Raw genomic sequence first — 12751 nt, forward strand, 5'->3', positions numbered from 1 at the left:
CTCCCAAAACGATTGACCTGAAATTTGAGATTTAGTCTTGTGCCATCACTATCAAAAGGTACAGTGGATCCCAAACCCCTGCTCTGATTGACCTGAAATTTGAGATTTAGTCTTGTGACATCACTATCCACAAGTACACCGAGTTTCATTGAAAACAAACATCTTCAACTGTCTTTTTCTCCTGTCTTGTGTCTTAGGCGCAAGGATAGCCGAGTATTCCCAGCTTTACGACCAAGTCACGTTCAAGGATTCTTCCGTGACTTCACACCACACTCACCCAGGTCTTTCCTCTTCTCCGTCCATGCCTGAGACCTCCCTGGAGGAGGAATGGCTCCACTCCACCTACAGCAACGGCGAGCTCTCCAGCTTCATGTCCTCCACCGGCGACTTGCACAAGACGCGGGCCTCTTCCACTCCTCAGCGCAGACTTGTGTCCTCCTGCTCCATCCCGTCTCTCAAGACCGCCTCGGCCTCACCGAGCAGCCCGCCATCCCAGAGATGGAGCTCCTGCATATCGGCTCCGAGTGAGAAAGAGGAGGAGCACGTCTACAGTACTATCAAGAGACAACCTTCCTTTAACGCGCCATCTGCGCCATCTAGGAACTGTCAGTCGGCCAGTTCTCTGAATAACCCGCCGCCAGGGAACAACAACCTGTCAGGACTTAAATGTAACGGCTCTACTGTAGAACCGTCCACAGTAAGACTCCACGGTCCCAGTTTGGGCCATGCTGGTCGACAGAGTAGCCTTCCAGAGAGATCTACCCAAGGAGAATCAGACCTAACCTTACACGACGGCCAACACGTGGTGGTCCTGAACCGAGCGTCGGCCTTGAGCATCCTCGCCGCCACCCACAACTACTTTGCCAACTTTAAGGACAACGGCGATGACGACGACTACGTGGAGATCCGCTCGGAGGACGAAGTGGAACCAGAGCAGGGCGGCTCAGGGGCCGGCTGTAGCTACCAAAGCCGGGCTCTCGTCCATTCGCAGAGTTTGCCCTGCACGCCCGTGCGCTCCAGTGAAACGCTAAGATCTCTGGAACGAGAACATCTGGAGAAATATCTATGGAGTGAACCGCAGCATAGCCAGCCCAACATCGTCCAGTCTCTTCGAGAAAAGTTCCAGTGTCTGAGCTCCAGTAGCTTTGCCTGAATTGATCACGCAACCAAAGCTAAATATATACATAACATTACAACAAAAGGGATCTTGCTACGATTACTACTATACCAAGAGTTTACCCCACAAACGAAAGGGAATTCTACACAAGCCAAAACAGATATTTTCTAATACTTAACATGTAAATACCTATACTGTATTTTATGTTAACAGGCTTCAAAACAAAAGACATGTTGTTAATGGTGAACAATGCGCTTTGAATCATTCTTGCCTTAGCACTTCGGGTCTTCTCATGAAGTAATTAAAGTAATCCATTACTGATTATTAATAGTCAAACCACGTCAATGGCCAAACCGGACAAGATCTGATGATCTTTGGAGGATCTTGTCCGGCAAAACCTCTTCAAGCTCTCTTTTTAATCCACATTTTCAGCGCCTAGCCTACATAGCTGATTTTTAAAATTGTCCTTACGGCAGTAAACACACTTTAATGAATTTGCACGTTTTCAGAAAGGTGGATTCAGGCTAGATTGTCACTTTGCACATACACGCATATTTGCAATAAATGTAACACAAATAACACAGGATTACAGGTATAAGATTCAATGCTATTCATCACCAATTATGCTTTAAAACAACTGAACTTGCTGTTATTTTTCATTATAAATAAGAAACTTAAGGATTTAAATTTATTTTTGAACATGTGAGCAAAAGTCAATTGTATATGTATAAACATCACGTGATTTCACCCCCCACCCCCAAATTATATTCTGGGACCATACACTACAGTACCATATAATAGGGATGGGCATAATAATTAAGAATTCTCCAGTATTATGGATTTGATTGTCTTCAGGCAGTTGAGTCTTTGAGGACATGACATCAGCTCCAGCAAGTTAACCAGATATATTTTGAGTCACCCAGTCTAATTCTAATATTTTCAAAATGAACGTTCCCCATAGTCAATGTAATGAAATGTCCATCCCTATTAAACATGGCGTTATACTTAAATGGAAAGTGAGAGTTTATCATACACTATCATACATATGTATCACACTACTGATTATACACAGTTGAATGGAGGTTGTTGATTAAAAGTTTTTTTTTTAATTAGCATGTTTATTAAGACAGCAGAAACTTTACTACAGACTACACATGCCATCTTATTTATTCTAAAGCATCCCTATGATATTTTATGACTATTCATTCAAGGGCAGGTCCATGACAGGTTGTAAATGAAAGACTAATGTATTTATTAAAAAAGATTATTCTGATGTTTGGAGATGTTAATGCGCCGAATTCAAGTCAAATACTGTGAATTGGTAGTTTTTCTCATGCACTGCTTGATGCAAATTCCAAATGTAATGTTAAAAGGCACAACAACACGGTCTACTGTTTCAATAACGACACAAAAATAAGTTAGTAATATGAAGTATGTTTTGTTTCATTGAACACGTTTGTCCTCTGCTTCACGGGTGGGGATTATTGGTCTTGACTTTTTTTTTTTTGCACTTTTCTTCAAACGTCTACTTTGTAAACATTTTGTAAAGATGTACATTTTAGGAAAGTTATTCTTGTATGCCATAGTATGCTTTACACTGCTTTAATGTTTAGGTCAAGTGTACTGTATTTTTTTAACGACCTAGTTGTCATTGCTCAATGCAACAAGGAGGTAATAAATTTCAGTCTAAACTATGCAGTGTATTTTGTCCTCATTAAATAAAGAAAAAATAATCAAACTTTTCATGGACATTATATTAGGGGTTTTGCTACAAGCATCCTTTGTGGAGTTTAAATGATGTGTGAGAAAGTGACTGCCAATTGTTTGTATGCGCTGTGCCCTGCGATTGGTTGGAGGGCAGTCCTGGGTATGTCCCAAACGGTACACATTTACTGGGAATCACAGGGAAAACATATGCAAAACCCACACAGGAGTTGAGCTATTGAATCCAGAAACATTTGACTGCGAGGCAGACGAGGTAACCACTAGCTCACAAGCTGTGTAATGTACATGTGGAATATAATGGATTTTCAAAACAAAACCTGCCTAATAACTTGGGAAGTAGGATTATTTTTTTTTTTTTTATTCATCAGTGAAAGACATTCAAATAACTGAAAATTGAATTGGTAAATGCCACTAAATTACGTAACATAAAACGCAAATGTAAGTTGAAGCATTGAATTGTTAAAAAAAAAAAAAAAAAAAAAAAGTCATTTAGTGAACAAAACCAGCAGATGGCGCACTGTCAGATTACTCAGCTGAGTCGCCCCCCATTACGTTCCACGTAGAAGAACGCGCTGCTAGAACCAAATGCCCGGATGTATTATGGCGTGCCATACTGCCCTGCTCGCAGAAGCCAATCATGTTGCAGCTGGGCATATCCAGCCTTAAGCTAGCATTGACTTCACAACATGCATCAAATGTTCCTAGTAAATGAGGCAGAAGCGCTGGAACGGCTCCCGTCACAGAGTAAGTAAGAATAAGTCCCATCACGTTTGTTTCAGAATGGTACATCAGCCTTTTTTTTTTTTTTGGTTATGAAGCACAACTATTCTTCCACTAGATGACAGAAGGTACAAATTTTCATTTTTGTTTGCACTCCATATGGACGAAGCAAACTGAGAAGGTTAAAAGGAGGGAAAAAAAAAAAAAAAGTCACCCATACAATGCCAAGTCATTTTATTACACATCCAAAAAAAAACCCTGATTACATGAACTGGTTTTACCACGACAGATTGACATGTAATGATTGCATCACTCCATGAAAAGCCACCACAATCCAGGTAAGCAGCCCGTTTTTGACATGAAGTCACTTTTTGTGCGCTTTATAGACAGGAAGAGGACCTGTGTAATGCAAATTAAAGTAGATGTTGGGTGTTCATGATCAAGAGCCTCAAGGGTCTTAAATACAAAATTGTACAAATTATCTGCAATGATTTTATTTTTCATCCACATTGGGACCGAGTCTATTTCTTGGCAGTTTGCAGACGCTCGCTCACATTCTCCCAGTTAATGACATTCCAGATGGCCTTCACGTAGTCAGGCCGGACATTTTTGTACTGCAGGTAGTAGGCGTGCTCCCATACGTCGATGCCCAGTAGAGGGATGAGACCTGGGGGTGGTCAGAAGGAGTTTATGAAGCATCTGATAAAAGATCAGAGGAAAACCGACCAAATGACTTACCTGTGGTCCCTTGCAGAGGATCCTGGTTGGCGCAAGCTGCAACGCAAAGTTTACCGGATTGTTTGTCGTAGCCCAGCCAGCCCCAGCCTGAGCCTTGAACCGCCACTGAGGCAGCAGACATCTTCTCCTTCATGCTCTGGAAGGAGCCAAAGTCCCGCTTGATGGCCTCCATGAGTTCCCCTGACAAATAATGCACCGTGAGCATGTTTCACCACTAGGGGGCACAAAAGTCTTTTCTATTTCTATTTCAATTTCTATTTCCAAGGCAAGGGTAAGGTAGCCCATTCCCACCAGTGTGTTTAAACTTAAAAATAAAATACATTTTTAAAAACTAAAATAAAAACCAGAAGCTAGTTTTCAGTAGTAAAGGTAATTATAATATATATATATTTGTTTTAATCCACACTGGCAAAAATGCACTTAAAAAAAAATGGTTGAAACAGCTTTTGTCCCCCCCCCCCTTTCATCTGGGTATTTTTTTTTTTTTAAACTGGTGGTCATTTAATCATTTTAAAACAAAAATACACATTTTTAATGCACTCACTTAAAAATGTTTTTCAAAGCAAGCTTTTGGCTAATAGAAAGAAACGCTCGCTAGCTAATGTTACCTTGTGGCTCACCCCCACCATTGGGAGAAAGGTTAGTCCAGAAGATGGTGTGGTTAATGTGACCTCCGCCGTTGAACTTTAGTGCAGGCTGAAGGGCGACCTGTGCCGTTACATCGCCTAAAAACACAATGAAAAAAAAATTAAATTCTATGAACAATATCTTGCCTCGTAGGTTGTAGTTAATTATCCAACACTTGAGTAGGTTTGCTACCTTTTGCGAGCGCCTCCTTATACTTCTCCTCCGCCACGTTGAGGTTGTTGACATATGTGGCGTGGTGCTTGCTGTGGTGCAGTTGCATGATCTCGGCATTGATGTGCGGCTCCAGGGCGCCATAGTCGTATGCCAGGTCGGGAAGTGTGTGCTTCTGTCTGCACACCTGGGCGGCTTGACTCAAACTAGCAGCGCACCTGAAACAATTATGGTGGCACATTCGTCCTAATTGGGCCTGTAGAGGTGTTTTTTGTGTGTGTTTTTTTTATATATAAATATATATATATATTGTAGTGTGTAGGAAGAGCCGTCAACATGCTTGAGTTCCCCCCCCCTGAAATATGGTTGAGAAACACTGCACTAGACTACCGTGGTGCCCCATATTGTACATTTATCAATTCATTTGCGCATCCATGTGCTTTTTTTTGCTTTTAAGTGCCTCATAATTCAAAAGTGACTAATTAAAAGTTAATGGGCTTTATTTGAAATTGGCACCATGTTATCCAGACGAGTGCACAAATGTTATCTGAACACCAAATTATCAGCGCAATATTTGCCAGTTTTGTGCGTCTTTCAGAATGAGTGCGCAACAAACCAACCTAGCAGCCAGCAAGCGCCAGTGTGTTAGCATGTGCTAGGCTAGCTTTGCATAAGAAGCACAGCAGTGTCGAGTGCGTGGCTAATTCACGGAAAGTGCACGTTAAGAAGCTGGTTGGTGATTCATATTGGCTTTACCTGCGTATCTGAGCAACTCTGCAGAGCATTTTGGAGACGATATTAACGGGACAGAGGCTGATTCCTTTCTGACTGTTTCCAACGTGACTGCCCTTGAACTGAACTGAAGTGGGCAAGTTCAATTTGACAGCCGAGTGAGACCGTACCATTGTCGCCAAGCAGGGTTGTTCGTCACAATGATATGAGCGAAAATGACATAAATTAACACGTATTGGATGGATTTTGTTTTTACGTATTACATTTTCAAACCGTGCCATTATATTATCTCTACAAAACATTTGTCGTATTGGTATTGTGTATTTTGTGTAATTTTTCGAATTAATAATATATACATATGACGTTTATATTTCTAGTTTTAATTTTCACTAATTTAATAAGCAGAACTAGAAACCAGATAATACATCTTTTGTTTGTATGTAAACATATTTAAAAAATATTTCCGATGCTTAAAAGGGCATAATCACAAAAACTTCAGCACGTCAGCCAGAACTTCAAAGATCGTATATATTAGTAAGAGGAATGTCTCTTCGTCAAAATACAAACGAGACTTTAAAAAAAAATTACATTTCTGCATAATCCAAAGATGACATCATGACCTAGTTTAAAACCTTACTTTGAAACCGAAACCCTTGTTTATTAAACCAAATAATTTGAGACCCCAATCCTACTCTCAAATCTTAGTGTGAAACCCTACTGCTTGTTTAACTTTAAATGGGGTATATGCCACGGAAGAGGCATGACGTGATTTTGCACAACAGTTTATTTCCGGTCCGGGTTGCGAACGAGCAACCCAGGGGCACAAAGTCGGACAAGTCGCACAAGTATTTTTGACGCAGCCCACACGTCGCAAAACGAACCGGAAACAAACTGTTGTGCAAAAAACAGTCCCGCCTCTTCCGTGGCATATACCCCATTCATTACCCTAGTTTAAAACCATACGTTTACTGTGGATGTCACCGCCCCATCGGCCCCGCCCCCTGCAAACCCCTGGATGCACTACAAAAGTAAACAAACATTTTGAGTTGGAATGCATGGAATTGGTGAAGAACAAATAGTTGTGAGCTATAGTATTTTCATGAACCATACTGAATCGTGATTAAAGTATAAAGTTGTGGTATTTCTTTTTTTAAATGGTGTGTCTGTAATAGTGAATCGTTCATTTTTGTCATCAGAGTGAAGCGTCGTGTTGTCCGTTAGGCTCTTTGTGTGACTCGGCAGCAGCTCGCTTGGTCGCCTGCTCTCGGAGCCATTCCGCGTCTGTCCTCCCCTCTCACAACAAGATGACGCCCGACCGCGCGGAGCTCCTCGCCTAAATATAACCTCGCCTTTGACGACACACCGTGAAGGAATCGTTCCGAACCGAGAAGCCCGGAGACCACCGCCGCAAACGGGAGGTGGGGGTGCTGGTAAGTGGCGCGCGGAGGCCTTGTTTTGTGCAGTCCGCTAGTTTGAGGAAAAGGAGCGAAAGGGAGGGAGTCGTTTCCTTCACCGCCATTTTGTGATAACAAGGTGCCTGTAACAGAGGCAAGATTCGAGTGACTGCTGTTTTTATATCGGGTGAATGTTGAAGCCACACGCCGTGGGTTGACATAGTGCGTGTGTTGGAGCGGCGGGGGCGATAGTGTGCGGTTAGCGGGCGAGCGTTAACGTTAGCTAGGTATGCATGACGTGCTAACTGCTAGCCACACTCGCGAGGCTACAATGTATTAGCCGCTAGCTTCACCGTCCTTTTACGTCCTGCTTCAACGTTATGCTCCACATTAAACAATGCTTTAAAAATTAAACATTTCTAATAGCTAAACTAAGTCTCCATGTCTGAAAAGCTGATGTTTTACTGTTTGCCCCCCACCCCACCCCCCTAGAGTTCACAATGACCAACGAGGAGCCTTTACCCAAAAAGGTGATCTTATTTTGTTCTATCTAATAAGTCATCTACTACATTCAGTTATAAATATTGTTAATGTTGACAGTCCTTTGTTGTCTCTTCATCCAGGTTCGCCTCAGTGAATCTGATATGAAGACCTTGACCCGAGAGGAGCTGTGCACACGGTATAATATACACATACAGTACTAGGAACAATGTTTATCAAGGGGTTATGTTCCAGACCTACTCATCGTTGATGAAAATACGTGATATAGAAGGACCACATGTAAAAGTAGTATCCCCCACACGCACGTTTTTTTTTAACCTGGCTGAACATCTATCCATTTTACGAATTAAATTCAAATTGACATTTCAGTGTAGTAGAATGCAATCATTAGATAAATTCAGTGCTATAGTGCAGACCATGTTTCCTGAAACATAAAAAGTAATGAAACTACGTATTGCTTTGCATTATTGTAATCTAATAAATGACTTACTGACTTATGTTTACATCACATTTGTTTGTTAGGATTTTGTGAAGATGCCTAAAACAATATTTTTAGCAAGTTAATTACAACTGAAGTAGTAAAAAAAAAACTTGCTAAGCCTGCCAGGCTTAAAACAATAAGAGAAACTCTATTTCAGTATAATAAATTACTGTAATACATATTAATTTATTGCATGAAAGAGGATCTTGAAAAATAAATCACATTAAATTGCAATATTGAAGGGGAAAAATCAAATGAGAATTTTTTTATAACCCATCAAAATACATCAAAAACAATCACTTAAAAATTAGCAATAAAGTGGTAAAATGAACAATAACCACAATATAGCACTGTAAAACATCTGGTGTGGTGAGATTTGCTCTTGTTAGTTCAAGCAGCTCAATGTCACATGTCTTCTGTTGTTAGGTGGAAACAGCACGAGTCCTATGTGCAGGTCCTGGAGGCCAAATATGCAGAGTTTTGTTGTAAGTATACATGCACTGACAGCCATCATATGTACATTGTTTATGACTGAGAATTCTTTGCCTGATGGCTTTGCTTGCTTTCTTCCCTGGGACCGCCAGCCAATGATGTGACAGGCCTGAAGGAATCTGAGGAGAAGCTCAAGCAGCAGCAGCAGGACTCTGCCCGCAGGGAGAACATTCTGGTCATGCGGCTTGCCACCAAGGAGCAGGAGTGCACAGTATGTACATCTTTCTGTTTTTGTTGAAGGAAATGGGGCATCGAGTAAACATTATATGCATTAACAAATAGACAAGTAAGGTTAGAGATGGTAACTGTTTATAGTTTACTATTTTTCACCCAGCTATTGTCTTATTTTATTTTTTGTGAAATCATCACGCTGAATGAATTGCCTAATTTTCCTCCATTGCAACCCAGTAACGTTGTTTTTGCCCCCTCCCTCTGCAGACGCACATCCAGTACCTGAAGCAAGCCCAGCAGCCCAGTGCGGCCCAACTGCGCTCGTCCATGGTGGACCCGGCCATCAACTTGTTTTTCCTCAAAATGAAGGCCGAACTGGAACAGACTAAAGACAAACTGGAGCAGGCCCAAAATGAACTGAGTGCCTGGAAATTTACACCTGATAGGTAACGACAATCAAAATAACACCTCCCTCCTCAACCACCACCTTCCCAATAGAAGTCAAGACTTCTGCACGCCCCCACCACCCTCACTCTCACTGCAGGAACCATGGTGGGGGGGAAAAGCTGACTAAAACCTGTCAAACTACCAAAAAAAAAAAAAAAAAGCAACTTTGTTTTGATCTGCACTGTGGCAGCTGCACATCATTAACTTTATTTAAAAAAACAAAAACAAAAGACAGTCTGGTCAGGTGACACTTGTGTCCCCGTCCCCCCTCACCGCCGTCAAAAGGGCCTGAAGGAGTCCGGACTGTTCCTGAAGACACACGGACATGCCGCCCTCGCCCCCTTGGCCCCCCGCCTCCTCTGCTCAAAGCAGACAGTTGACAGCTAAAATCGGGGGCGGCTAGCCGAGAAAGCACAATTGGAAGCATTTAAAGACAGTTGTCGTAAACCTGAGACTTGTGGGACAGTCTAGATACCGCGCAGCGGCAGAAGGTTAAAGTAAGACTAGAACTGTGGGCGGAGCCACGTCCTCGCCCGCTATGTACTTTTTGGGCCGAAGTGCCTGCCCCCTGCCCACCCACCCCCGCTCATGGTAGTGTGTTTCCATGTTTTCTGTTTGTTTAATTTTGTGACTTGTTTTCTTCTCATCGGCCTCATTCGTGTGTATTGCGCCGAGCGTCGTGTTTGGGGAAACACGCCACTCGACGTGCACCCGAGTCCTCTGCCAGCTGTCAATGCAAATGTTGGAAGTTGATGACCATGTACCGCTTGTATATCCGTGTTTACTCGTGAGCTCATGATCCTTCTCTCTCGCAGCCATTTTGTGTCCCTCCCTCCCCAAATTAATATTCTTATTCGGTGACATTATTCCTACGGTGCTGCTAGGGTTCAAAACACCACTTCCTCTGAGCACTTAAAGGGGAAGTCAACAAAAACATTTCATTACAGTAATATGTTGTATGTGGCCCCACTAGTCTGAACCTGCCATTTTCATTAATATTGTGTTTGTGGAATATGAATTAACTAGCAAAATCCACCCATTTTTATCCATCTCAGGGTTCGGCCGTTTTTGACACCTGCTGTCGACTGGAAATGGCATCACAGTTGCTTCGTGATGGCCATTCACAGCTCAGCTTGCGAACATCACATGACCAAACTCTGGTCGTTAACTGAGCCCCTGTGATGTCATTTAAAATCTGCAGCAAGTGGCAAAATGGCCGCCCCCTGAGAAGGATAAAAACGGGTGGATTTTACCAGTTAACTCGTATTCCTCAAACGCGATATTAATCAGAGGGGTACATACAACATTATTGTAACCATTTTTTCTTCCCCTTTTAAGTGATGTGGTACCAACTACAAGTTGCTAAGAAAGAGTCATGGTAACATCCATTGTTTTCAATTCAAACAATCGCTGTCTGCTGCTCTGACAACTTCTGCATTTAGGGGCAGTTAATCGAGTGTCTTCAAATGTCTGTGGTGCAAGTCTAGCTTTTGTTATTGTACGCGCAACAGGACTCTAGCATTGTTGGCTTTTTGACTGTTTGTGCTTTTTTTGTGTTCAAAGCCGTCACTCAGTAATAACGTTTAAATTTTTTGGGAATATGTGAACAATTTGACAGGTGCAGTTTACAACATGCTCATGTTGAAGACATAATCTATTGAAGTGACTTCCATTTCATCACATTTCATCCAAGTGTTTCTGGTAATACGGAGATTCTTTTGAATACATGGAAAAGTGTTTTCTAACGCATTCATTTCTCTCCACGTTTCTATGTCAATGAAATTGGATCGTAGCGCGTCACATGATGGTGCCGCCGCCTCTTGGACGTCTCCGCCTCGCCATGTTTTTGTCTCCTGGTTCATCACGTGATGTCAGCCTTGTCTCCCTTGCAGCCAGACGGGGAAGAAGCTGATGGCCAAGTGTCGGATGCTGATCCAGGAAAACCAGGAGCTGGGGAAGCAGCAGTCCCAGGGCCGCATCGCCCAGCTGGAGGCCGAGCTGGCGCTGCAGAAGAAGTACAGCGAGGAGCTGAAGAGCAGCCAAGATGGTGAGAACGTGACATTGCCGTTTTTTTTTTTGTTTGTTTGTTTGTTTTGTTTTAGACTCCCTGACAAACTCGTGGGCTCATCGTTGTGATGCCGGTTACCCCCTTAGAGCTGAATGACTTCATCATCCAGCTGGATGAGGAGGTGGAGGGCATGCAGAGCACCATCCTGGTCCTGCAGCAGCAACTCAAGGACACCCGGCAGCAACTCAGCCAGCCTCCCCAGGGGGCGACGGCGGGGCCCAGCAGGACGTCGCCGGGCGCCGAGTCGGCCGCCCAGCCCCTGCAGGCCGCCGCCCCCTCAGCCCCCACAGGTAAAGACTTCGGGAGGGTGTCCAACGGGCCCAGCAAGGCGGTGACCCAGTCCCAGAAAGGCACCGGCGCTCCCGGGCTGTACCGGGAGGTCAGCAGCACTGACGAAGACTGTGCCATGTCGCCCGTGGTGTCAAGCCCCGGAGAGGCCGAGACCAAACTGTCCAACCACTCAGAGGAGGTGTCGGGGAGCCAGGGCGGCAGCGGCCGTGCCGGGGCGCCCGCCACTTTGAGCGCAGGGTACGAGAGTGTGGACTCTCCGACGGGCAGCGAGACCTCATTGACTCAGCACTCGAACGACACGGACTCCACCACCGACCCCCACGAGGACAAGGCTGCTGCCCAGGTCACCAAGGGCACCAGGACTTCACGGCACGCTCAAAACGGCCTGGACTCCACCACAAGCGACGGCGCCGTTTTGTAATGTACCCTTGAAAAAAAAATGTATGGTATTTTTTTTTCTTTTTTTTCTTTTTTTATACAAAACAGATGACAAATGCATAGTGTGTAACACAACACTGCTGTCACACATTTTGTTTTCATGCCCTTTCCCCTTTTACTTCTTGTGAAACACATTTGGGAACATGGGAAATGGTTAATGTTAGACACAATTGAGTGGATGTTTGATTTAAAACAAATCAACAGCAGAATGAAACTTACTAGTGTTGTTTTGAGTTGGCCACTTGCCTCCGCTGTTGTAAATCGTCAAGTTCAAGAATTACGCGGCATAAACATCTCATCTAGCTATTGACCTGTGTTCATATTTTTTTAGTTCAATTTTAAATTTTCATCTTAAAAAAATAAGTTCAAAAAATTCTGTGAGTAGTTTCTAAGAGATGTTCATATTCTGACTTCAGTCCTTTTCATGTACTGACCAAATACCAATAAAGAATTTTAATACTACGGAAAAGCCAGTTATTACTCTTGATCAAGACATTAACATGAAAGCTATTACAGTAATTGCTTAAAAACGGGCTAGACATTATCAGATAATTATATAATTAGTTGTTTTGGGTCTCACCTTTTAATCCACCTTAATTTGTTCCAACGTAATGTAGTTTGCAAACTTATATATAACA

The 12751-nt window shown here is 43.1% G+C and overlaps 3 protein-coding genes across 7 annotated transcripts in view; 2 read left to right on the forward strand and 1 right to left on the reverse strand.

The window, feature by feature from the left end:
• The window catches only part of LOC144010444 (pleckstrin homology domain-containing family G member 1), an 89450-nt gene extending 86639 nt beyond the window's left edge, over positions 1–2811 (forward strand). For all 5 annotated transcript variants that reach the window (XM_077510777.1, XM_077510774.1, XM_077510775.1 and 2 more), the window contains one exon: positions 198–2811. In XM_077510777.1, coding sequence (XP_077366903.1) covers positions 198–1153 — 956 coding nt within the window. In that variant the 3' untranslated portion in view covers positions 1154–2811. The remainder of the gene's footprint in view (positions 1–197) is intronic.
• A 968-nt stretch (positions 2812–3779) lies between these two features.
• sod2 (superoxide dismutase 2, mitochondrial) lies at positions 3780–6015 on the reverse strand. Its single transcript, XM_077510520.1, has 5 exons — positions 5855–6015; positions 5120–5316; positions 4909–5025; positions 4301–4480; positions 3780–4229 (listed from the first exon to the last, which is right to left on the reverse strand). The coding sequence occupies exons 1-5, from the start codon at positions 6001–6003 to the stop codon at positions 4084–4086; spliced, it is 789 nt and encodes a 262-aa protein (XP_077366646.1). The 5' UTR covers positions 6004–6015; the 3' UTR covers positions 3780–4083.
• An 889-nt stretch (positions 6016–6904) lies between these two features.
• On the forward strand, positions 6905–12575 carry wtap (WT1 associated protein). Its single transcript, XM_077510519.1, has 8 exons — positions 6905–7260; positions 7717–7754; positions 7848–7903; positions 8633–8691; positions 8791–8909; positions 9137–9315; positions 11209–11363; positions 11471–12575. The coding sequence occupies exons 2-8, from the start codon at positions 7725–7727 to the stop codon at positions 12094–12096; spliced, it is 1224 nt and encodes a 407-aa protein (XP_077366645.1). The 5' UTR covers positions 6905–7260; positions 7717–7724; the 3' UTR covers positions 12097–12575.
• Positions 12576–12751: the final 176 nt, after the last annotated feature.

This window comes from Festucalex cinctus, chromosome 21, assembly GCF_051991245.1.
Source record: "Festucalex cinctus isolate MCC-2025b chromosome 21, RoL_Fcin_1.0, whole genome shotgun sequence".
NCBI classification, from domain to species: Eukaryota; Metazoa; Chordata; class Actinopteri; order Syngnathiformes; family Syngnathidae; genus Festucalex; species Festucalex cinctus.